We start from the raw sequence: 27176 nt of genomic DNA on the forward strand, positions 1-27176 counted from the left end.
TTCCTATATAAAATTAAGAATATAACGGAACGCTGAACTCCAGACTATCAACACAAACAACATTTATTCAGGTGGTAAATATATACATCTTTAGCTCTTGTCTGTTGTTACAGCTTCTGTGTGTGTGAGCATTGTTGTTGGGACGTTGGTATGTAGATGTAAGCGAGCTGTCGAGCGTAAGTTCGAAAGATGGAGAGAGACAGCTAAACACGTCCATGCTCAATCGCTGGCCAGCAAGAAAAAGACAGAATGAAGCGGGAAAGCTTGCTTGTTGAATTCCACGCATGCGTGAGACTACGCATGCGCACGGCGTTACTACAAGGCTCCCTTGCCAGTGCGGAAACGCACGATAATATGAAATCTGTTGGAACGCCTGAGGCAGGATGGCCACCGAAACCACCCACAAGATGTGGTACAAACACACACAAAGAAAAATCAAAGAAATGAACGTACACTTGTGAGATACATGCATGCAATGTACAAATGAAATGACAATGACAAAACAACCGTGATGACAACTGTCCAGGAAACTGGAATCACGTGATGTAAAGATCTGATTTTCTTTTGTTTTTTCCGAAAGGAAAGAAAATATATGAGTGCACAAGTGTGTGTGTGAGAAAAAACACAGAACATAGTAAAAGTGTCTGTAGTATAGACTGCGAAAAGTCCTAAAACACTGAGATAGAGAAAACCAGTTCGTATTAAAATTCCACAAGGAGATAGAATGTTTGTACTCAGGAAGTCGTGGTCAATCGGCAGAGCTATAGTTGAGCGTCGGATGCCAGTTGTGACCGGTTACCTGGTACGGAATATTCTATAAAAGTTACACAAGGAAATTTGGTCTGTTGATCGTGAGTGGAAACATCCACTCTAACAGAGTCGATAAAACCGAGTGTGTTGATATTGGTGTGTCCCTGGTGGTGGGGTTGTTGGCGCACGACATTGTGGTAGACAGTACATTGATGGTGAAGACGTCGGCGCAGGAACTGTAATATAGCTGTGTTCTGTATGTGTGGTGGTAATGATGTCCTGTTGAAACTTGGCGACGTCGGGGGGAATGCTTGTAGTTGGTAGTAGTAGTTGTTGTCGTCGCGGTGGTAATCTTGGTTGAACGAAGCTGGTGGCGAAAAGGTCGCTCGGTGATGATGGTGTTTGAAGAGGTGCGCTTTTACAGACGGTCGACAGACAAATCTCTGTACGGCCATTAGCGAAAACCTCGAAGAAAATTTTCTTAACCCAAGATGAAAGAACGACCGTGCGAACTCAAAAAGGAGAAATGGTGACGAATGGAAAAACAGAGGACTCCTTTTATTTAAACGTGTCACACGGTCGAACACAAAATAATATATCAAAGATGATATACAAATAATTATGTTATATTACGATAACATAAATAGCTAGTAATGAGACGATAGAAAAGACAACCGTATGAAATGAATAACAAGAGATATTTAGTGTGGCATAAAAGATGTATGTGTATGTGAGAGTGTGAATGCGACATATAAGAACATAATAAAAGACAGGCCGTCTATATGTATGTGAGATATCACAGCAGATAGAAAGTCAGTACACGTGAGAGTTTTATACCAAGTTCTTGAGTACACAATAGTATGAGTCTGTATGTGAAAGAAGTGAGGCGTATGTTTGGCAGAACTTATCACTAGTTGCGTTTTGGCTTCGATGCCAGGGCAGATTCTTCGTTATACAGATGTTCGTCGCTGGCTGAAATCTCTTGTCTGTTTATTATCGTGGTGAAGCTAAGTCACCCAACAGAATCGAAGAGAGAGATTTGCCGCGGTGGTTTAGCTCGGTGTACATAGTAAGTCGTGTTGACTATGGTTGGAGATGTTGGTGGCGTAGTAATCGTAGAATCGTGTTGGTCATAACGATGATGCTGGTTAGTAGTTCAGTCTCCATGGCCGCATTTGTTCTTTAGTCGGGTTCACCAGTTATAGGTTGGTAGTCCAGAATCCATGCTGCGTTTTTCTTCGTCGGGGTCACCACTTCATAAGAAAGTGGGTTATATGAACTTTTCAAGTTGGCTGCGTGTTTGAATCACGTCGGGGGTCACCACTTTATAGGAAAGTAGATTATACATCATTAGATGTATACCTGACTTTCCTATATAAAATTAAAAATATAAACGGAACGCTGAACTCCGGACTATCAACACAAACAACATTTATTCAGGTGGTAAATATATACATCTTTAGCTCTTGTTTGTTGTTACAGCTTCTGTGTGTGTGAGCATTGTTGTTGGGACGTTGGTATGTAGATGTAAGCGAGCTGTCGAGCGTAAGTTCGAAAGATGGAAAGAGACAGCTAAACACGTCCATGCTCAATCGCTGGCCAGCAAGAAAAAGACAGAATGAAGAGGGAAAGCTTGCTTGATGAATTCCACGCATGCGTGAGACTACGCATGCGCACGGCGTTACTACACTTTCATCCACTTCCCAACTATTTGCACTTTGTGGATGAACAATAACACCATAACAGTGGTCCTCTACCCTGGTGGCTGATTGCGGTGACACAAAACATACAGCCAAAAATACGAGTTTTACATTCTGTAAAACAATTCTCTGACCAAACTATAAACAATTATACAACTGATCTGAAAGAAGATAAAATTGAAATATGGTTTATCGTAGTTTATATATGATACATTAATGGTTTCACACTTTATTCCTGTATGCTGTCACTGCGTTGTATTTACATACTCAGAATCATACATTTCTCCCCACAAAACCACTTTAAAATATCTTTCAACAACTGCAAAGCGAAGCTTAATTTCTTTGGTGTTTTTTTTCTCACAAAATATATTTGCAAAATAGGGATGCGTCTTATGCGAGAGTGTCTTACACGCTGGCAAATACAGTAATTTCTATAAGGCATTAGTACTCAATTGTAATAGCCACTTAGATAGTTTCAATTTTCCTATTAATAAAGATATTTTAATGGTCGTCATGAACCTTTATTGAAAGAAATATGTGTAAACAACCCAATTTGTAACAAGATTCGAAATCAAGGCTTGTGATCCAGAGAATGCTTACGTCTGTTATCCTAATAATAATGTTTTTAGTTTGCATTTGTCTTTATTTGCATAAATTTACGAAGAACAGGAAACGGGGAGTGGAATATATATGCATTTTCCAATGATTAGCATCGTAAAAGGCACTAACCCACTGTTTCTCGGAGACTGGTTGTGAGGACAGGAAAGAGGTGGACAAATAGTCATGTTTATAAGAATTTAGATGGTTTTAAACTTGCCCAACATTGTTGCAAAGAAAGAATATTGCTATGGATACAAACTTTATTGTCCTCTCATTGATAAAGGTATCGGGGTGGTTGTTCCCTTATATTTGAGATGGAGATTTGCTGCTCTAACTTGGATTAGGAGCTGAAACGTAGGACAACGTTAATCAAGGATACACTGTTTCACCATAATGCTTGCATAGTTGTACATATTAATGGCCTTTCCAATTATCCTCCAAATAATAACAATACTTATTAAACTTGTTGGCTTCAATTATTCTGTCGTTGTTCTCTGAAAAAAATTTTTAATCAGATTGAGTTTCGCTTTAATTAGTGTTAAGTTCGGAATTAATTAATACTAATTAAGAATTCCAGTGATTAAACTCTCTGACAGTGTAAATATATATAATCCACTCAAATACTATTAGCGATTTGGACTACAAGTTCAGTTTTTAGTCGGCTGCAAACATCATTGAAATATGCAGAAAAGCAATATTACACGCTATAGGAATGAATAAAGTTAAAAGTATTATGTGAAAAACATCACTAGAATAAATAAATTTTATCCATGCGAACGATGTTAGAGAACAGTCCGTGCTAATACTTCTTCAATATGGCCACTATAAATAGATTTCAGTCGATTATATCTAACGCTTTTCATATATCTATAACTAGTTTAACTGCTACCGTTGTTGACAAGAACAATTAGTATTACCGTACGGTTTGCATAATGACAGAGAGTAGCAACGGAATTGCTTCCAGTCCGGAATCCTATCTTGGTAAGTCATCAATAATCAAAATAGAATTCACATCTAATTCGCTATATTTCAAATTTATTCGCTTCCGTTTTCGGAACGAAGTCATGCATAAGAGGGAATTTGTAAGCTGACTGTTGCTAGGCAACGACGGCTCAGCGCCTCAATGGACTTCTATATTGTTATGTTATGTTACGATTTTGTAATATTCAGCTGTGTTTCGGCATATTTAGTTAATGTACGATTTGTAATTCTTAGTCGAAAATAATATAAACATTATGATAAAGGTAAATAAACAAAAGTTATTTCCAAATAGGAAAGAAACAGTGCATACAGTCTGTTCAGTATTTGGACGTTAGTCTCAAAATATTTCCCGTTCAATTTATTACTGATTTTTAAAATATTTTTTTTCTCCGTCAAAAGTCCACAAATGTATATAAGGAAAGGAGAATGTGATTGTGTGATCTTCATGCCTTTACCCAAGAGTATTAGAAGCGTAAATTAACCTTTTTAATAGCATCGCATCGCAGACGGCTTCTGATTATTTTGAACAAAACCTTCCATTTAAAATTGTTAGTAATGAAATTTAAAACATTTTGTTATAATTCTTTGTTAGAAGCTTTTGTTCAATGTGATAAAACACCTGCTTCATAATGGAGTCTGTTGTTTTTCTTGCTAAATGCTAAATTTATCCGAATTCTTAATTGTTTTCAAACTGAATTGAAATACATAAGCAACGTATAGCATTAGAAATATAGTCTTAGATATCATAGGAAAAGTTTCCTGGTAATTAGCTACCTTTTACTTTGATATATTCCGTGATATTATGAAAACCGTTTTAGCAAAAGATTTTTAGAATTTTTGTTTCTCTGTTACTACTTACTTGCTCGCTTGGAGCAAACGATTTTGGCAAAACATGTATTGTCAAAACAATGTAAATTTTAATAGATTAATAACTATAGGTATCATTAATACGTTTCCAACCCACTCCTGCAATTATTTGGGTGACATGTAAGGAATTAGCCAATTCGTAGCAACAATTGAAAAATGTGGTTATATGTATACCTTCAAATAACACGTTGAGGTTCAACAGTTTTGAAATAAATTGATGAAATAAATGTTTGCGGAAAAGAAGAGAAATGCTGCAATATTAAAGATGAAAGAAGATATCAATATTTTCTTAAATCAACATGTTTTATTCAAGTTATTTTATTATCAGAAGGTTATTATATTATCCCTGTTGTATATATTTGTGCCTGTTGTATGAGAGAGAAAGAGGGAAATAAGAATTTCTGTTTCTTGTATATTAAAGCCTACATATGAGAAAGAACGATGCGTGTGTGGGATTGTGCGCTGTTTCTCATATAGTGTATGTAAGAGAGATAAGGAATAAAAGCAGATGATGTAAGAGAAAGCTTCGGTTGAAATTACAACCTTATATGTTCTGTAACCTGCATGTATTTCGATGTGAAAACCAAGGCAGTTTTTTGTTTGTTTGTTTGTTTTTTATGTTTACCAACATGCAATCACACTCACCATAAGATGTGATTGGTTTGTATTATAAATCGATAAGTGTTTTGTTTATTTGTGTAGGCAGCTTAATACCAGGTGTTTTAAAATGACCACATAGGTAATAATAGCTAAACCATGAATCTAACTGGTATTCCACTGGTTACGATGACGAAGGTTCTAGTTGATCCGATTAACGGAACAGCCTACTTGTGAAATTAATGTGCAAGTGGCTGAGCACTCTACAGACACGCGAGCCCTTAACGTAGCTCTCGGAGAGATTCAGTATGACAGAATGTGACAAGGCTTGCTCTTTGAATTACAGGACAACTCATTTTTGCCAGCTGAGTGAACTGGACCAACATGAAATAAAATGTGGAATCGAACTCACAACCTTATGAACAGGAGATGAATATTCTATCCACTAAGTCATGTGCCACCTGCACAGGAGCCAGTCCAGCGACACTAAGCACCACCAGTGTACAAGTAATGTTCATTTGGTCATTTCCAGTCTTCCATAATAAAAAAAAAAGGAAAACACTGTAGCTATGGGGAAATATTATATTGCTTGTAAACAAGAAAACATTGGTGACAGGAAAGGCATCCAGGATGAAAGGCAGAGTCAATCTTGAACACAGACTATAAAGAAATAGAAGAAATGCTACATGGTGTCTCCTCCAACACTCCAATGATTTTACCAGCTCATTACCTTAACAATAGTAATGATAATCCTTTCTTATTTTGGCACAAGGCCAGCAATTTTAGGGGGAAGGGGTTAGTTGATTTTATTCAATCCAGTACATTATTTTATTGACTCCAGAAGGATGAAAAACACAGTCAACCATGGCAGCATTTGAACTCACAGCTTAAAGAATCATGCTAAGCATTTTTCATCCAACATGTTCATATTTCTGCTGGCTCCCCACCGTAATAATATTAATAATAATAATAATAATAATAATAATAATAATAATAACAAGTAAATGGACGAAAAGGGGAAGGCAAAAATCCTCTGGGATTTTAACTTCCAGACAGACAAGGTATTAGAGCACCAAAGGCTGGATATAGTAACCTTTAGAAGGGACAAAACAAGAGTGTCTAATAATTGACGAGGCAATGCCAGGAGATCAACATATCATCATGAAAGAAAGAAGAAAGTTTGATAAATATGGAGACCTGAGAATTGAGATCGCCAAGATGTGCCAGCTATGAGAGTCAAACATAAAGGTTATCCATGTTGTCATTGGGGCATTGGGTTCAATACTACTCAGTCTGAAAAAAACATCTGAAAACTTTAGAAATACCCTGCAATCTATGTGTATTGCAGAAGTCAGCATTACTTGGAACTTCACACATATTGCGTAAAGTACTGTCTGTCTGAGGTCCTTGTTGTGACTTGACAAACAGTATGAACCCCCGGTAGACACAGTATCTTCAATCAACAACTTCATGATATTGTATACTATGTGACATCTATAATAATAATAATAATAATAATAATAGATGCACTGGGAACAGTAAACCAAGATATAGACAAATGGCTGCAGGAAATTGAAACAGAGTACCCAATAGAGCTCCTACAGAAATTTTGCCTCTTAGGGACAGCAAGAATTATCAGGAGGGTTCTAAGCACTTGGAAAATTGCTAAAAACTTGTGGATACCTAAGGTTACAGGTAGTAACTTGTTATTCACATAATTCCTACCAGGAATAAGACTGAACCTGAACCAAACCAAAATAATAATAATCTTTTCTACTATAGGCACAAGGCCTGAAATTTGGGGGGAGGGGACTAGTTTATTACATCGCCCCCAGTGTTTCACTGGTACTTAATTTATCAACCCCCCCCCCCAAAAAAAGGATTAAAAAGCAAAGTCTACCTCGGCAGAATTTGAACTCAGAACATAGTGACAAGTGAAATACTGATAAGAATTTCATCCAGCATGCTAAAGATTCTGCTAACTCACCACCTTCATAATAATAATAATAATAGTGGTTTCAAATTTTGGTACGAGGCCAGCAGTTTTGGGAGAGAGGTTAATTCGATTACATTGACCCCAGTGCTCAACTGGTATTTAATTTATCGACCCCAAAATGATAAAAGGCAAAGCTGACCATGGCAGAATTTGAACTCAGAACATAAAGACGGATGAAATGCCATTAAGCATTCTACCTGGGGTGCTAATGATTCTGTCAGCTCACCACCTTACTAATAATAATAATAATAATGATCCTTTCTACTAAAGGCACAAAGCCTGAAGTTTTAGGGGTGGGACTAGTCAATTACATCGACCCGAGTGTTCCACTGGTACTTAATTTATTGACCCTGAAAGGAGGAAAAAGCAAAGTTGACCTTGGTGGAATTTGAACTCAGAATGTAGTACTGGGTGAATTGCCACTAAGTACTTTGTCTGGCATGCTAATGGTTCTGCCAACTCACCACCTTAATAATAATAATAGTAATAATAATAATAATAATAATAATAATAATAGTAATAATAATGATTTGAGATTTTGGCACAGGACCTGCAACTTTGGGGGAAGGGATACATCAATTCCATTGACTCCAGTGCTCTACTGGTACTTATTTTATTGACCCTGAAAGGGTGTAAGGTAAAGTCGATCTCAATGGAATTTGAACTCAGAATGGAAAGCGTCAGATGAAATACTGCTAAATATTTTGTCAAGTGTAGTAACGATTCTGACATCTCAATAATAACAAGAAAAAGAAGAACCCATGGGGATGTAGCAGGACAGAAATAAAACTGATGAAGGTGATAATTAAGACACTATTGATGATGATGATGATGATGATCTTGATAGTGGATGGTGATGGTGGTGGTGATGATGATGATGATGATGATGATATGGTGGTGGTGGTGACTACAACAATAGCAATGGTAATGAATATAAGTACGATGACAGTGGCAGTTGTAGTAAATGCAACAAATTAAATTATTGTTGGGGATATTTTTGCATAATTCAATTACTAAGTGTTCCAATTTTCTCACAATTTTTCCCCGATTCCATGGTGTACCAATGTCAGTAACAACATTCCTATAGCCTTGACCACCTCTTCGTTTCTTGCAGAGAATTAGATGCACGTAATTTAACAAATTATTGATTCTGCACCAGAAGATACTCTGAAGTGATTAGTTACGATCCTGAAAAATATTCTTTCTCCTTTTGAAAGTCATTTGTATAATAATAATAATTTCAAGCACAATGTAATTTTACTACTATTTCCAGTTTTAGATTTATTAATCATATTATGTAATTTAAAAAGAAAATAGGTTATGCTATAAAAAGTATAATAATTATTGTGATTATCGTAGAGATATTTATTTTTCTGTTTTTTAAGAGTAGGATATTTTCTTCAATCATATTAACAAAATAATTACAATTATTTAGTTAATTTGGTCTTGAGGAATGAGCCGTGTCCATAGCTTTTGCAGAACCTTGAAGTTGATATCCACTGTATTAAATTACTTTTTAAGAAAATCATCAGGTAGCTGTGGAGGGTATGGAAATGCAAAGTATATTAATCTGATAATGTAGTGTGATGTAAATACTTTCTTAGCCTCGAGATGCTTTTGGGAACCGGTGCTTAGCTTCGTAAAGGACTGCACTATTTTCTTTGATTGGATTACTGAAAAATATCCATCAAATATCTGTACAAAGTATGGATATGACAGTAAGATAATTTCGTAATGTAATGTGATGGAAATGTCTTTTAAGTCCCAAGGTTTTTTCTGAAGTAGATGAGAGATAAATTTAACATTGAATGAGCCAAAGAACATCTGTATCAGTGGTTCTCAACCAAGAGTCCATATGAACCTTGGGATCCATGATATTCATGGGGGTCCATGCAAGCAATATAGTAAATTGGGGATCTACACTAGTATTTTAAAGGTTCATAAAAACATTTTTCTCAATTTCTTTCTCTAATGTTTTACATAGTTCAATCTACACAAGTTATTGTGTGAAAAGCAAAATAGGAATTTTGGAAGAAGTATCTGTAAAACTAGTTTTTAAACTTTGAGAAGCTATGGGGGTCCACCATCATCATCATCATCATCATCATTGTTTAACGTCCACTTTCCATGCTAGCATGGGTTGGACGATTTGAATGAGGACTGGTGAAACCAGATGGCTACACCAGGCTCCAATCTGATTTGGCAGAGTTTCTACAGCTGGATGCCCTTCCTAACGCCAACTACTCCGAGAGTGTAGTGGGTGCTTTTACGTGCCACCGGCACGAAAGCCAGTCAGGCAGTACTGGCAACGGCCACGCTCAAAATGGTGTATTTTACGTGCCACCTGCACAGGAGCCAGTTCGGCGGCACTGGCAACGATCTCGCTCAAATGTCTTTACACGTGCCATCCGGCTCAAGTGCCAGGAAGGCGATGCTGGTGCATAGGTAAAAAAAAAATATTGTGAACCACTGATCTATACAATCACTTGTCCTACGAGAAGTAGCAGTCAAACTTGACTTCAAATTTCAACCTTCATTTTTGGGATAATCAAGTACTGAAATATATATGCCATGAAAGAAATTGGAATGTTCAAGACTGGAATGTTGGTAGAATGATAATAATTCAACATTTAGAAATGGGTAGAATATCATCCAGTTGCTCTATGTCCATGTTAGAATGTGAAATGTTGTCCTTGGCTAGGTAGAAACATGGTATATGTGAAACAATAGATCTGTGACTTGCATCTTGTCATTCAACCAACTCCCTTTTTACCATAGGGCTATTCAGTTAGATCTGACTTAAAGCAAAACAGCTACTTCAACTATCTCAGGGTAACATTTTCAGATTATTGGAACCTATATCTGACAGCAGATTTGTTGAGCTATTCCTATTGAGAAGTGAGTTTTGCCAGGCTAATTTGTTCTTCATAACATTGCATGGATGTGAAGTTTTCATTGAGATGACTCACTGTGTTAAAGGACTTGCCTCAGAGATGAACTGAGGCAATATACACTAAATAACTGTTAAACTAAAGATGCCTTTAATTTTAGCAATTTTAACTACTGTTAAATTTATCAGAATAAGGCAATTGGGAATGGTGGTTCAGACACAGGTGATCCTGTGCAGTTGACTAGACGTTAAACCTGTTCTGGTGACAGTATGTCTTTTTTTTTTACACTGGGGACAAAGACATGCATGCACAGACATATACACATACAGATCAAAAGAGAGAGAAAGAGACATTACAATTTGATAAATATTACCCATGCCTTTTCTACAGATCGGGCAAGGCCATCTACTCGAAGGGGGTTGTGATTTGTCAGCCTTCCTACTTACTAAGACTTTGGTTATAGCTAGGTTAAGCCTAAGGCCCTTCAATTCTAGACCTTGCTTCCACACCCTAAACTTTGTCTCTAGTTCTGACAGTGACTCAGCTATTAGAGCAAGGTCATCAGCATAGAGGAGCTCCCAAGGGCAGCCTGTTTTGAATTCCTCTGTTATTGCCTGGAGGACTATAATGAATAAGAGGGGGCTGAGGTCTGATCCTTGGTGAACCCCTACTTCTACCTGGAATTCTACACCATACTTGTTGCCAACCCTCACCTTACTGACAGCATCCCTGTGAAGGGCTTGTACAGCTCTATCCAATCACTTGTCTATCCCCAGTTTCCACATTGACCACTAGATAAGGGACTGGGGGACCCTGTCAAAGGCTTTCTCTAAGTCAACAAAAGCCAAGTACAGAGGTTTATCTTTGGCTACATATTTCTCCACACTTACATACATAGATACATACATAGATACATATATACATACATACATACGTACATATATATATATATATATATATATAAATACACACACACACGCACACACATATATACATGTATATATACATGCATACATATATATACACGTTGCGGCGAATAAACTATTGTCTAAATTATGCAAAAATGAAAATAACATTCACATCTTGTTTTAACAGATATATTTATCAAAATTACATAAAAATATCCAGTGCTGGTTTGTTTACATCCCTGTAACTTAGTTATTCAGCAAAAGAGACTAATAGAACAAGAAACAGGCTTAAAATGAAAAAGAAATACTGAGGTGTGTGATTTCTTCAATTAAAACCCTTCGGGGTGGTGCCCCTGCATAGCCACAGTCCACAATGACTGAAACAAGTAAAAGAAGATAGAAGAAGCTGTTGCTAATTCAGGCATTAATGGTTTAAGTAGATGGACAATATCCCTTTCCTTTATGTAAAACGTTATTCCATGAAAAGCGTTCAGCTCAACATTCTACATTCACAATTGATTTGTCAATGATACATGGTGTTTAGCATTGCCACTGCTCTCAGCGGTCATCTGCACCTACCCCAGTGGCATTTATGTATAAATGGTAGAGATTGGATTATTGTCTAATAAATGACTTTGTATCAGAGAAATAGAAACAGCACAGTGCCAGTAGTAAAACATGAATCATCCACCCTTCAACAAACCAATATAGTAGTGACTCACAGAAACTGCTGTTTTCATAGTAATGTAACATATCAAAGACAACCAATTGTACATTAACTAAATATATCCAAATGTAAATATAGTTGTAGTAATGGACAGTAGAGAATGACTGCAATACTGGCTGTACATTCAACTTTTATATGTTTAACAGAGAGGCTCTACACGGTTGCTCGATCTGCTAGAAATAGCAGCAAAATCTCTCTCTCAAATTACACCCTACTATCTTAAAAGAGGAAGAATATTTTAGAATATAGTCTTAGCTACTTCATCATCGTCATCATCATCATTTAGTGTCTGTTTTCCATTCTTACATGGGTTAGATGGTTTAAATGGAACTGGTAAGCTGGAGAGTTGCACCAAGCTCCAGTCAGTTTTGGCTTGGTTTCTACAGCTGCATGCTCTTCCTAATACCAACCAATCCATAGAATGTACCGGTTGTCTTTTACATGTCACTGGAACAGGTACCTTTTCTGTGTCACCAGCATGAGTACCTTTAACATTTCGTTACCTCGAAAAGAAAGAAAAAAGAGTGCTTTTGATCATAGGTCTCCACCTATGGACTAAACAACAATACCACTTAATGTGATGGCAAGTTAAGAACCTCTGTGCAGATGGTCTTGTCAGCACACTAGAAATAACAGCCAATCCTCCATCAACTCATAGTCTACTACCATTTATATATATATATATATATGCCCGTGACACGTGTAAGGATTTTCGAGCGAGATCGTTGCCAGTGCCCCTGGACTGGATCTTGTGCGGGTGGCACATAAAATACACCATTTTGAGTGTGGCCGTTGCCAGTACTGCCTGACTGGCCTTCGTGCCGGTGGCATGTAAAAGCACCCACTACACTCTCAGAGTGGTTGGCGTTAGAAAGGGCATCCAGCTGTAGAAACTCTGCAAAATCAGATTGGAGCCTGGTGTAGCCATCTGGTTTCACCAGTCCTCAGTCAAATCGTCCAACCCATGCTAACATGGAAAGCGGATGTTAAACGATGATGATGATGATATATATATACTACCATATATATATATATATATATATATATATATATATATATATACACACACACACAATGGGCTTCTTTCAGTTTCTGTCTACCAAATCTACTTACAAGGCTTTTACAAGGCTATTGTAGATGACACTTGTCTAAGGTGCCATGCGGTGAAACTAAACCTGGAACCATGTGACTGGGAAGCAAGCTTTTTACCACACAGCCACACCTGTGCCTATATAATTTTAATGACAGTTACTTCGTAAAGTCATGTTCAAATATATTGTTCTTATTTTTTGCTTATCCATTTTCAGTAGTCCACAGTGTGACACAGAATATGAACACTAAATATTTAGCTGTGTTTTGTAGATTCTGAATTATGTCAAGAATTTACCTCTGTATATAATTCATAACTTATTTCCTTTTTTTCTTCTTTCTGTTTTGTTTACTATAGAAAGATTCCAAGTCCTGTTATATTTAGAAGATAGCATCTCTCAGCTTCTAGAATACAAAGATGATAACCCAAAAGTGAATGTAATTAAATTTATGAATGAATAGTAAGTTGATTTTTTTTTCTTTGTTTCTTTTTCCCACTGTTTTAAAACGATTGTGATATGTAGCATATAGTTGTACGAGCATTTGAATAAACAGGAAAATAGAGTAAGTTTATATGATATTCATTGTTTTCTTACTGGTTTTAACAGTGTAAATAGAATTAATTTTTAACAAAGACTCAAGAACAATATCTTGGATAGGCTAGCATGGAAGACAGACATTAGACAACAATGACAATGATGGTGGTGGTGATATTCAAACTTGTAAATGCAATCCAAATCATTGATGGTAATACCTTATAGAGGCATAAATTGTAGAGTGTCTGACAAGATGTTTTTGAGTACTTAACCTTTAAGTACATGTGCACCTGCTACATGGGAATTGAGTTAACTCATTTTTGATAGTGGGGTACATTTCAGAATTCTGCACATTTCATATGACAGCCAATCCTCCATAATAACAGGATTGTAGTAATGGACAGTAGAGAATGACTGCAATACTGGCTGTACATTCAACTTTTATATGTTTAACAGAGAGGCTCTACATGGTTGCTCGATCTGCTAGAAATAGCAGCTAAATCTCTCTCTCAAATTACACCCTACTATCTTAAAAGAGGAAGAATATTTTAGAATATAGTCTTAGCTATTTCATCATCGTCATTGTCATCATTTAGTGATCCACATCTCTAGGGTGACGAGAGCCAAATATTATTAATAGTTTTCTTGTTTTACAGCCTAAGATCTGTAGATTTGATTTCCTGTTAATTCTCTCTCTCTCTCTCTCACTCTCTCTCCAGGTAACCACGTACCTCCTCTACAGCAAGACACCTGTTTCTGTTTCTCTTTCTCACTCTAGCCTTTCATCATCTGTCACAAAGTCACCTCCTCCAATGCCTTCTTCCTGCTCAAAGATTCCTTGTCTTGCAAAGTTACTTAGTGACTCTGCCAGTGCTAGTTCCGCTTAAAAAGCACCCAATCCACACTGTGAAATGGTTGACATCTAGAAGGGCATCCAGCTTCAAAAACCATGCCAAAACTGACCTCACCTGTGCTGGTGCCACATAAAAAGCACTCAGTCCACTTTGTAGGGTGGTTGATGTTAGGAAGGGTATCCAGCCATAAAAACCATTCCAAAATAGACACAGAAGTCTGGTGCAATCTTCTGCCTAGCCAGCTCCTGTCAAACCATCTAACTCATACCAGCATAGAAGGTAGACATTAAACAATGATAATGATTTGTACCTGCAACATATCTAATAATAGGAGGAGGTGGTTTTGTACCAGATGATGGGAGGTTAAATTATAATAGAGGAACAGAAACAAATGCTCTTGAATATATATATAGCTAGTGTTATGTCACCAAAATTCAAATATGGTTTCAGTATTTTCCTTATTCTCCCTTTATACTCTATTATAATCCCATCGAAGAGGACCAGCGACAGCATCTCGATGCTGCAAGTGAAAGATGTCACAGGACAGCAACCACCTCAATCCAATCAACAGACTATCACTGTGACATCTCTGGGCATCTCTGTGCTTCCAGCCTTAGACTGTGGAGTCACATGCACTCTCATTGCTAAGAACGCAAACTTTGTCATCATTGGACACCGATGGACAACCTACCATAATCTCATCTTTCATTTCCTTTTTTTTCATTCTATCAGTCTCTAGCATGTCCATATATATATATCCTGCACCTTAAATCAATTTCTTTAAATATTCAATTCCAAGCACTTGTACACCTTCACTTTGAATCACTTTCCGCTTCTTCCAAATTAATACTGTGCACTTTGTTAGTGCACAGACAGTTAAACATGTTTTGCAAACAATTTCATATCAGTCATCAAAAAGTACATGGCTCAGCTTTCCAATGGCTCACCCCTGATCAAAAGCTGCCTTTGCTTTTTGTAATATCCCAATGAGAGCTGTATTGAATAAAGGTGATGACATACTGTCTCCTTGAGATATTCCTCATTTTATGTGAACATTTCCCTATGATTGTGTCCCTGCTACTCTGTTCAATGTTCCATTGTCTTGAGCTGCCACAGATTAATGCTTCATATTATCTATCACTTCATAGATATCCATGGTTTTTTGTTTCCAGCTATGTAATACCATATCAAAGGCCTTTTTGTAATCTATCCCAAGCCATCCCTAAATTTGTCAGCCACTTCCTAAATTCTTTGTTACCATTTTATCAATCAGCAGTTGATCTTTTGTTCACTTGCTTCCCTTTCTGCATCCTTTTTCTTCCACCAGCAAAATTCTTTTAACCTCAAGATTTTCACAAAGCTCTTTTGCAAATATACCTGTGAGAAGCTTCCACATTAAAAGGGAGAAAATTATTGACCTAGAATTGGAAATTATGTTTCCCTTATCATTATTTTCAACACAAGACACAGTAGTCATTCAAAGTACCACAATTCTCTGATCTGTTCTGCTGATTTGAGATTCTGTCATGTAGAAATGAAAATTTCATCAACCAAAACCCTTCAATACTGTTTGGTCTAGGTCCCTTCCAATTTGGCATTTTCTTTAACAACTTCTTCACTGTTACTACTCTAATAACTATATATTCTTGTTTCTCTATGACTTCCATTTCTTTCTCCAAAATTCCTAACCATTCTACATTGCTGTCATGTTCAGCTTGTTGATCTCATATTTCATTCCAGAAGATTTGCTTCTGGTGCAAATGTCGCTCTGGTGTTGCTTGGTCGGCATTTAACAAGGTGTTGAGTTGCGCAGCTATTCGTGCATGACATTCACCAAATCTTTTGATCCAGTAGCCTTGAACTCCATCTGGTCCTGGGGCCTTCCAGTTTGCTCATTTTTTTTTTTGCTGATTTCCTTCACTTCCCTAACTGAAATGACTAGTTCTGCCTGTTTTGGACAGACTACTGTTTGTTTCAGTTCTTGCAACCATTCAGCATCCTTCTTGTGTTCCTTGTCTTTCTTCCAGATGTCACTCCAAAACCTTTGACTTTCAATGTTATTTAGTATCAACTTTTCATCTGTACATCCTTCATTTATTTCTTTATAGAATCTCTTCTCATCTACTCTGAATAACCTATTCTGGTGGTAACCCTTCATTCTTTGGTCGTATCTTACCATCTTTGCTCTCTTTGCAGCATGGTGCTGTTTTAGTTCCTCCACTACTACTTTCAGGTCCTTTCTTTCAATATTATACTTCCTTTTCAGTGCCCTGTATTTTTGTTTGCTTTTAAGCTCCCCTTTCTCTTTTTGGTCTAACACAGAGATTTCCTTCGAGAGCATGTCTAACCCTGCCTGGATTCTTCTTTTCCACCATGGATCTTTTCTTTTATAACTCCCATTACGTTTCTTTTTCTTGACATTGACACCCACATTTTCTGCTACAACAATACTTGCTGCCTTGATCAAATTATTTATTTCTGTGATGTTGTTTGTTCTGATGTATTTCAGAATTTCATTCACATTTTTCGTTTCTTAGTTCAATTTCCATCGATCAACCTTTTTAAGGTTGCAAATAATGTCACTATCATTCTCATGTAGTCTTATCTTTATTCTGTCGTAGATTGCCTTTTGTTCATCTGTCATTTCGCTATTAGTTTTATTGCTGTTTTCCATGACCCGTCTTTTGATAGCTTCGAGCTCTACTTCCGTGAACCAACAATTTTTTCTTATTGCTCTAGCGTGATCACATAGTCTCTGTTCCATGAGTTGAAACAATCCCTTTTCTCTCCAATGAACATACATACGTTGTTGGTAACCCCTAATTTGAGCACCATTTTCATCTACCGGGTTACTCAGGTAGTAACACTCCATGACCACAGCATTAATTTGTTTGCTCCATCTACGCCATGTGTAGTGGTCCTTTTCTGGATATCGACAGGCTGGAGCCAGACCAGAATCTCTGAGCCTACCGGGTGTAGCACTGTCACCATTATTGGCTTCAGTTTCATTACCACCGTTATTTACAATATTTTGTTTTTTCATTGTCACTCATATGAGGTAGCAATTATTAGGTTGTGCAATTACCAGTGTTTTTATTATTATTATTATTATTATTATTATTATTATTACTAGTTTCCAGAGCGTAAAGAATGGTACTCATGTCATGTTCCGAGAATTTGAATTCATTAATGCTACACTACACAACAGAAAATCTTTCATTAAATTGTTCTGGAAATGTTTTCAGCAAGTTGGGAAGAAAGGAGGTTTGTTATTATTCTTGCTATTATTATTGTTGTTGTTGTTGTTGTTGTTGTTGTTGTTGTTGTTGTTGTTGTTGCTGTTGCTGTTGTTGTTGTTGCTGCTGTTGCTGCTGCTGCTGTTGTTGTTGTTGCTGTTGTTGTTGTAGCTGCTGCTGCTGTTGTTGCTGTTGTTGTTGGTGGTGGTGATGGTAGTGGTGTTGTTGTTAATCCCTATGTTTACCCTTATTGAGCAGATCTTTGACCAAAAGCATACCAACCTTCCCCAATGGAACTGTATTTCTGTACATGCTTCCTCTTCAAATATCCGCAAATGTCTGAATTTGCAGAATAATTACTATAGAACAAAATGCTTTGTGGTGTTCATTCCAGCTCTTTGTGTTCTGAGTTCAAATCCTGCCAAAATCAGCTTTACCTTTCATCCTTTTGGAGGTTGATAAAATACAAAAATTTGTCCCAAGTGGTGTGGTAGATTGGTAGAATTATTAAAATCATCATCATCATTGTCACTTAATATCCATTTTCTATGCTTGCATGGAGTGGACAGTTTGACAGGAGCTGACCAGCTTCCATTGTCTGTTTTGGCATGGTTACTCTTTACTCTTATACACTTTTACTTGTTTCAGTCATTTGACTGTGGCCATGCTGGAGCACCGCCTTTTAATCGAGCAAATCGACCCCAGGACTTATTCTTTGTAAGCCTAGTACTTATTCTATCAGTCTCTTTTGCTGAACCGCTAAGTTACGGGGACGTAAACACACCAGCATTGGTTGTCAAGTGATGTTGGGGGGACAAACACAGACACACAAACATATACACACACTTACATATATACAACAGGCTTTTTTCAGTTTCTGTCTACCAAATCCACTCACAAAGCTTTGGTCGGCCCAAGGCTATAGTAGAAGACACTTGCCCAAGGCACCACGCAGTGGGACTGAACATGGAATCATGTGGTTCATAAGCAAGCTGCTTACCACACAGCCACTCCTACATCTTGAAGGGAAAAAGTTGACAAGGCAGGGTAAATGAACTACCTGGTCATATTTGTTCCAATGCTTTGTTATGTGTTCCTAAGGGGTGATTTTAATCCATTACCTAGTTTAACCTTTAGCATTTAAACAAATCTTATTGAACTTTTTAATTTTCAAACTGACCAGATCCAGCCTCTCACACTTACCTTACAATGTCATTCTAACAATAAACAGTCAAATCATCGAAATCTTGAAGCTATGAGATAAATCATGATTAATTTCAAAACAATGAGTAAATAAGCACTGCATTTGATAGAATAGTTTGAATGTTAAACAGTTAATACCAAGACCTAGCATCTTGAGTGCCTTTAGTAGAGTTCACTATGTTGCAAGCATTGAGGTCAGGTCTCCAGTTTGAGGATCAGTTTCTCCCATAAGAATCAGAGCCCTTGCAAAATAAAACAAAGAGTCTTGGGTACTGTCTTTCCCTCCCTAACCAAGCATTGAAGCCAGGACTCCAATTTGAGGATTAGTTTCTTCCACATGTATCAGAGCTCCTGAAAAATAAAACAAAAAGCCTTGGGCACTACCTTTCCCTTCCTAACCAAACAGTAAAGAAAGTAAATCTTCTGAGTAGGCCTGAAAAGGCTATGGATTGTCCGTGTAGGGAAACCTAAGAACAGTGTTTCTCAACTAATTTTTGCCTGTTGACCTTCTTGATTCTTATTTTATTCGGTTAGACCCTCATAGCCATTTGATGTTTATAAAATCCAATTATATTTTTTTGTAATTAAATATTATTAGGAATTGTATAAGAAATTGTTAACATATTTTGTGTTTTATATTATAGAAGTATAAGCAATTCATTGCACATAAATTTTAACACCAAACTGTCTTATATGGATCCCCAAAGGTCATATGGATCCCAGTTGAGAGTCTCTGCCTTAGATCATGTTCAAGCTGACACTGTCTGTGTGTCTTGATCTTGTGAGATATGTTTACTAAGTCACTAGTAATTATAGAGTAAAAGAAAGAAAAATAGAATCCAAAGAAATTAATAGTAATCTATGTCTGCAAACATTTTTTTATTTGGTAACATAAAACTTTTTTTTCTGTTCATATTCTTTTGGGAAATGGAAGTTCTGACATTTAAGACCAAGTCTTTTATTGGAGAGAAAAAGAAAATTGTATCCTTCAGCTACTGAAGTCTTGTGGTAATGAAGATTGTCTGTGAATGTGTGAGAGAGGTGTACTGGGTGAGAGAGAGGAAGAGACGGAGAAGTAAGAGGAGAATTACGTTGGAGGTGAAATGCGATTAAGAAGAATAAGTAAGGAGAAGATTTATTGATCAAAGTAAAGGAAAAGTGCCACAGCTCTTCAGATATTGAACTGAAGTCCAAATTAGTGACACAAAATGGAAAGGAATTAGAGAACAGAATAGCAGATTTGGGTTGTGGGTTGATTTACTGAAAATATCTTATCAGAGAAGAAACAATTAAGTCTAAGAATGGGTTTGGCTTGGCAGAAGATGATGGTGGTGCCAGATTCATGTACTATCTACTTGTCTAAGCCAGATACAGAGGTTTGCCTGTCAACAAAACCCAGATAAACCTGTGTATCTGGCTTTTGTTGACATGGACCTTATCTGGTGGGTAATGCAGAAACTAGGCATAGATGAGTGGTTAGTGAGAGCTGTTAAAGCCATGTACAGGGATGCTGTTAGTAAGGTGAGAGTCATCAATGAGTATATTAAGGAGTTTAGTGTACAAGTAGGAGTCTACCAGGGTTCGCTTCTTAGCTCTCTCTTATTTATCATGGCCCTCCAGCTCCTGTCAAACCATCCAACCCTTGTCAGCATGGAAAACAGACGATAAATGATGATGATGATGATATACTATCAACTTGTCTATCTAGCTGTATATATATATATATATATATATATAAACATACACACTAGGCTTTCATACAGTTACTTTTTATCACATTTATGCCCGAGATTTTGATGTGGAGGCACGTTACTTAGTGGTTAGGGTGTTGGATTCATGATCGTAAGGTTGTGGTTTCGATTCCTGGATTGAGTAGTGCATTGCGTTCTTGAGCAAAACACTTCATTTCACATTGCTCCAGTCCACTCAGCAAAAATAAATAATCTTATTACAGACCGGCGTCCTGTCCAGGTGGGGAGTATATACGCCATGAAATTTGGAAAGCAGCCCTTATGAGTCAGTATGACTCGAGAAGGTAACTTTACCTTTACCTACAAGGTATTGACTAGCACAATAGTAGAAGACATTTACCCATGGTGCCACACATTGGGACTGAACCTGAAGCCATGTGGTTGCAGAGTGAGCTTCTTAAACACATAGTCATGCCTGCATGTAGGAAAGTGCAAAAAAAAATCAAAGATGGGTAGATTCTAGATGGAAATATTTTACCACAATCTAGATGGTCATTGTCTTCTGAAAAAAAACAAAAAAAAAAGGGAATTTTTAACTGAGACAATTTCTTTTAATTATCCAATAAGTAGATTATTAATTCTGAGACTACAATTATCAGATCATATATTTAACGAATAGGATCTTGTTAAAGTTTTTTCCTAGCAGTTGAAGTATTTCAGATTTTTTTTTCAAATTTTCTTCACTAATGTAGTTTTGCATGCTGATGAGGAAAATTGCATTCATTTTTTCTCTAGAAATTAAAGAGATTACAGGTATTTAAAGTCATGTAATTTTCCTAAGTCAGAAGCTTCCATTGCTGACATATTGGAAGCCTACTGTGGTTCACCATTCAATATTGAAATTGGTAGCCTGGTATCTCAGGAATGTGCAAGTATACTCACCACAGGTGGCTGTAAATTGTTGTTCCTAGTAGAAAAGATTGTTGCACTTAGCAGTGCAATCACAAAATTAAACTCCTAAGATGAAGAGCACTCCCTTCCAACCATGTCCTTTTTCACTTAAACACAGATATAGGCATTTTCTTTTGCTGTGAGAATAAACAGTTGCGACTTTTGACATCAGCAATGGATGCTTCCAATTGGCTTAAACAACGTAACTTCAAATTCTTGTAACTTCTTTATTATCAAGTTCTAGATTTTGTCATCAACATGCAAAACTACATTCTTTTGAAAATAATTTGATGTAAATTTGAAGTACTTCAAGTTGTTGGAAGAAATTTAACAAAATCCCAAAAATATATCAACTTATAGGTTTCTTTTTTAGAAATTAAAATTGTTTTCCTTTTTCATAAGAGCTTGCTGTTGAATTGTTTTTTGTTTTTTTTTAACTGAATTAAAAGCTTCTTTACTGCTTGAACTTTTACTCTATCTTAATACTTTTCCTCATATATAGTGCTTTCTCTGATTCCTTTATAATAAAACCATGAATTTTTCCAGGTATCCAATATGTCTTCATCAAGACCATTGATATATATATATATATATATTTTAATTTCTCCTTATATTGTTAATTTAGAAACTTTCTTAACAAAATCTGCCTGACATTTATTCCTTTCAATGCTAAATATCTTCATTATATTCCCACTAAGGATTAAAAATACTTTATCAATAGCAAAATATAAATGTTAATTAATCATATTAGGAATCAAGAACTATGTTTCTTTCAAACTGAATTCAATATAAGCTAACAAGCAAGTAAGTAACGCAACAAACAAATCAGAGTAAATAATGTATATATTGTATGTCAAAATGTTAATACTGTCATATTTCACTCTATATTCTCCAGATTTGTTGAAAAGGTGTGCAAATAAATAGGAATTTATGAAAAAGCCCAAACATAAATTAAGAATTCCAAATTCTTTAGAATAACATAAATATTTGGCTCAAGAAGTTTCCACCATTACCTTAATTTTTTTTTTTACTCCAAACATATGGAACTTCAAATCTATTGAATTTGTCAGCTTCATTTTTATCCTAGAACAGCATACTGAACCTGCCTTTCAGTACCTTGCCATTCATAATACATCTCTCTTTTCAGTAGTCCCCTTTCAAAACAGCATCTTTACCCCCTGCTAACTTATGTATATTCAAACACCTTTGCTTCTGTAACTGTGCCAATTTCCCCAATCTCGTTTCTTCTTTTCATTCTTCTGTCTACTTCTGATAGCTGAGTTTTGTGGATTCATGACAAATGAATGAAGACCAAATGAAAACTAAATCACCAACAGAGCTATTCACTTCAAGTTGTGTATAAATCAGTATTAATTAGATAAATGTTAATGTTTCTGTCTGTACCTATCACCAGTAGGGAAACATCCGTTGTGGTGGCTAACATCGCAGCAAGTGTTAAAGTCTGGGTCATTGACTAAGTAAAATCTGCTTGTTATTCTTCATCCCTTTCTCCTTATAACAATATGAACAGACAAAATTCTTTTCAGTTTTGCAACACCAATTAATGTCTTGAACATAGAATCATTCTAGTTTATGATTCAAATTTCTAACTGAAGACTTTTAGAAAAAATCTATAGCACTGTTCTGTCAATAGTATATGTAAAAATGAAGAATTTTGTAAAAGGCTGTTTAGAATTCTAATCTTTCTTTATTTCTTTTTCTTATATACATAAAAATTAATATTTTCAGATTTACTTACCATACAAGAATACCATTCATTGATCTGTCTGCTGTGTTCTGACTTTCCTTTTGAATTAGTACAGAAAACTGCTCGGTAAGAGATTCTCCTTATTTCTGTTTGGCTTACTACTTTACTTAGTGTGAAAAATCAATGTTATGAGTGATTAGTGAGAAGCCCTAGGCACAGGGCAGTTCTTGAAGGTTTATATGCTACAGAAGTTACAATTATTTAAATTACCAGAATATTTGGTCCACAAGGAGTAACTATCACTCTATACAGTATATTATTTCAAGAAATATTCATTGAATTGTCTTGTATAGGTGTAGGCTGTGTGGTAAGAAGTTTGCTTCCCAACCACATGGTTCCGGGTTCAGTCTAGCAGCATGGCACCTTGGGAAAGTGTTTTCTATTACAGCCTCAGGTCAACCAAAGCCTTGTGAGTGGATTTGATAGAAGGAAACAGAAAGAAGCCTGTCATAGAATAAGTACTAGGCTTAAAAACATAAGACTAAAAACTGTTCAAGGTGGTGCCCCAGCATGGCCCCAGACAAATGACTGAAACAAGTAAAAGATAGAAGATAAAAGGTGTGTGTTATTGTCTTCTTGTCTGGATATCACAGGGTAATTGTAAACAAGCATCACTATCATGCAGGCAGTGTCCTTCATTTCTGATCATCCATGGAAACAAGTCTGGTCAGGGAGACATATCACCTTATTTGGTAACAGGTAAGAGTTGGCAACAGAAAAGGCATCGGCCATAAAAAGTTCCACCTCAACAAATTCTGCCCAACTCATGTGAGCATAGAAAAGTGGAAATTAAAACACTGATGATGATGACGGTGATTATGATGATGATGATGATAACAACAATGATGATAATGATAACAATAATAACAACAACAATGATGATAATGATGACAATGATGGTAATGAGGACAGTGAGGATGATGATGATGATGATGATGCTATTTGATGGTGACCATTACTAATCATACCATATATACTGTAGCATGTTCTAGTATTTAGGGTGTTGCACTCATGATTATAAGATAGTGGCTTCAATTCCCAGAGTAGGAAGTGCATTGTGTTCTTGAGCAACACACTTCATTTCACATTGCTCCAGTCCACTCAGCCGTAAATGCTGAAGCTGTAAACCTTGTGATGGACTGGTATCCCTTTTGGGGGGAATGTCATGATCTTGGTCACTTATATGTCAATAGGCTTACCTATCCAGTAGAGTGGCATCATTTGAAAACTACAACAACGCAAGGAAGTGCATTGTGAACTTTGGTGTGCAACAGCATTGGATAGTTTGGTTGAGGCAGTGATATATCGATATATTGTAATTTAGCATGCTATGGTTCCAAACCAAACTACAAGGGGGTTCTGAAAAGTTCCTGACTTTTGGTAAAAGAAAATACAGGAGGATCAGTTAATTATGATTTTATTCAACATATTCCCCTCTCAGATTCACACACTTATTGCAGTGACTCTTCAGTTTTTCTAAACTCTGTAAAAGAACTCAAAAGGTTGGGTCTCCAACCAGGCCTTTTGCAATACCCTTCAAGCCAGGAACTTTTCAACACCCCCTCATAGCATTCTATGATACCAAACCAATCTATGAGGGGGTTCTGAAAGATTCTTGGCTTTGGGTAAAAAAAAAAATACTGGAGGATCAGTTAATTATCATTTTATTCAATATTTTCCCCTCTCATATTCATGCATTTATTGCAGCAATCCTTCAGTTTTTCTTAGCCTGTAAAAGAACTCAGGAGGTTGGGTCTCCAACCAGGCCTTTTGCGATACCTTTTAAGCCAGGAACTTTTCAGCAACCCCCATCACCTGTTTTCACTCCATTCTCTTTTTTGTGTACTTGGTTATTCTTTGTCATCCCTCCAAAACTACAGAATTCAGCCATTGTAACTCTAGAGTGTTTATGGATAGTCTGTTGTGTTTTCTGTCAATATATATAATTTTATAGATATAAATAGACAAAGAAGGAAAAGTATCTCTTTACACAATTGTTATATTTTTAACTATCACAGCTACAGTTTCTTATTATCTCATATATTATTAATGAATAGATATATGTTACATATATATTAACATCATGTGAATACATCATCATCATCGTCATCATCGTCATAAATGTTGTTATCATTCACACTGCATTGTCATTTTTAATATCATCATGATCATCATCTAATGTAGAGTTGTGAATATATTTTATTTTCTCATTCCTCTCTTTCTGTCTCTCTCATAAATACATACATAGAAGCATACTCATCACTTTAATAAAACATATATTTAGTCTTGCTGTGTAATTAGGTCCCATGGTTAAAAAACAGTCCTTTTAGCTGCTTGGAATATGAAATAAACAAACTAGTTACATATTGTAATAATGCATCATCAGAAATTGTTTACTGCTGGTTATAAATTCCAGACTATCAAACTTTCATCATTATGTGAATGAAGTTGTACCACTTGCAAACTTATGAACACTTTCCATAGATAGTTCTACATGGAAGATGATCTATAATGAGTCTTTAATGAAAGATGAAACTAATTATTTCATTTGTGGGGATGAGGTGACTGGAAGGAAAGGGTCAGTGGCATCAATGCCCAAGAGACCTTACAGGAAGAAGAAGAGAGAGTGAGGACATGGGCAGAAGTAGGATCAGCATAGGTCCTTTTCTGCCTTGGCCAGTTATCATAGATAGACACATGTGAATGTGTGCATGAGGCAGAACTTTAGCAGTAAGTTCTAGCGATAAATGAAATGGGTAGGGTGCGTCTTGGATTTAATGCAGCTGGACAGCCGAAACTGAGAGACAGGTAAACCATATTTTGTTCCTCACATTACATTTCCCTCATACTACATCATTTAACCTCTTAAGAGACAGGTTGAGCTATTGTCTGATCACCACCTTGTTGTCTAGAACCTTAGACTATCTACCACAGGGGGTACACATAGAATTGGATAAAGTGGAAAGCTCTGACAAATGTTAGAATCAGAAACAAATATGCAGACACTATTGCATCCATATTCAGAAGGTGCATGGCTCAGTGGTTAGAGTGTCAGGCTCACAATCATGAAGTAGCTTTTTACCTGACACAAGCACAAGCGAGGTCAGTTTTGGCATAGTTTTTACAGCTGGATGCCCTTCCAAATGCAGCCACTTTACAGTATGGACTGGATGCTTTTTTCATGGCATCAGCACGGCAGGGTCACCACAGGTACCAGCCACTTTCAGTGATTGGCACTTCTTCATTCATATGCATCACAAGTCCAGACAAATGTAGTTTTCTTTTCTTCCATGTTACATCTAATTCCTCTTACGCCCAACTTTTCTCTCATCACATTTGCACTGTCATACATACACACTGATGTTGCACATCCAATGGAGCATACAACCTTCATTCCTCTCTAGTCTACACAAGTTTTCTGCATTCAGAGCCCAGGTCTCACAACCATGGAGTACAGCCATTTGCACACAAGCATCATGCAGTCTACCTTTCACTCTGTGAGAGAGTCCTTTTGTTGCCAACAGAGGTAATAGCTCTCTGAACTTCCTCCATCCTATTCCTGTATATACAAATATATATATATATATATATATATATATATATATATATATATATATATATATATATATATACACATACACACACCCCCACACACACACACACACGCACACACACATACATACATATATATATATATATATATATATATATATATATTGAAAGGAAGAATATTTTGAATGCATCCATCAAAGAAAAATGTTAACTTTAATTTTATAAGCTCATAATAGCCTTGAAGATGTTCTGCCCCACATAGTTAAAAATGATACCATT

General features: G+C 36.4%; 1 protein-coding gene across 5 annotated transcripts in view; it reads left to right on the top strand.

Annotated features, from left to right (window-relative positions):
- The first annotated feature begins 3873 nt into the window (after positions 1-3873).
- Positions 3874-27176, top strand: part of LOC106874565 (centriolar satellite-associated tubulin polyglutamylase complex regulator 1) — a 125349-nt gene continuing 102046 nt past the window's right edge. For all 5 annotated transcript variants that reach the window (XR_016242331.1, XM_014922340.3, XM_014922341.3 and 2 more), the window contains exons 1-4: positions 3874-4031; positions 13465-13567; positions 17630-17760; positions 23327-23411. Coding sequence is in view for 4 of the 5 variants with exons in the window: in XM_014922340.3 (XP_014777826.2) it covers positions 3983-4031; positions 13465-13567; positions 17630-17760; positions 23327-23411 (368 nt within the window). In the remaining variant the exon portion in view is untranslated. The remainder of the gene's footprint in view (positions 4032-13464; positions 13568-17629; positions 17761-23326; positions 23412-27176) is intronic.

Source organism: Octopus bimaculoides, chromosome 6 (genome assembly GCF_046866305.1).
Source record: "Octopus bimaculoides isolate indiv1 chromosome 6, ASM4686630v1, whole genome shotgun sequence".
Lineage (NCBI taxonomy): Eukaryota > Metazoa > Mollusca > Cephalopoda > Octopoda > Octopodidae > Octopus > Octopus bimaculoides.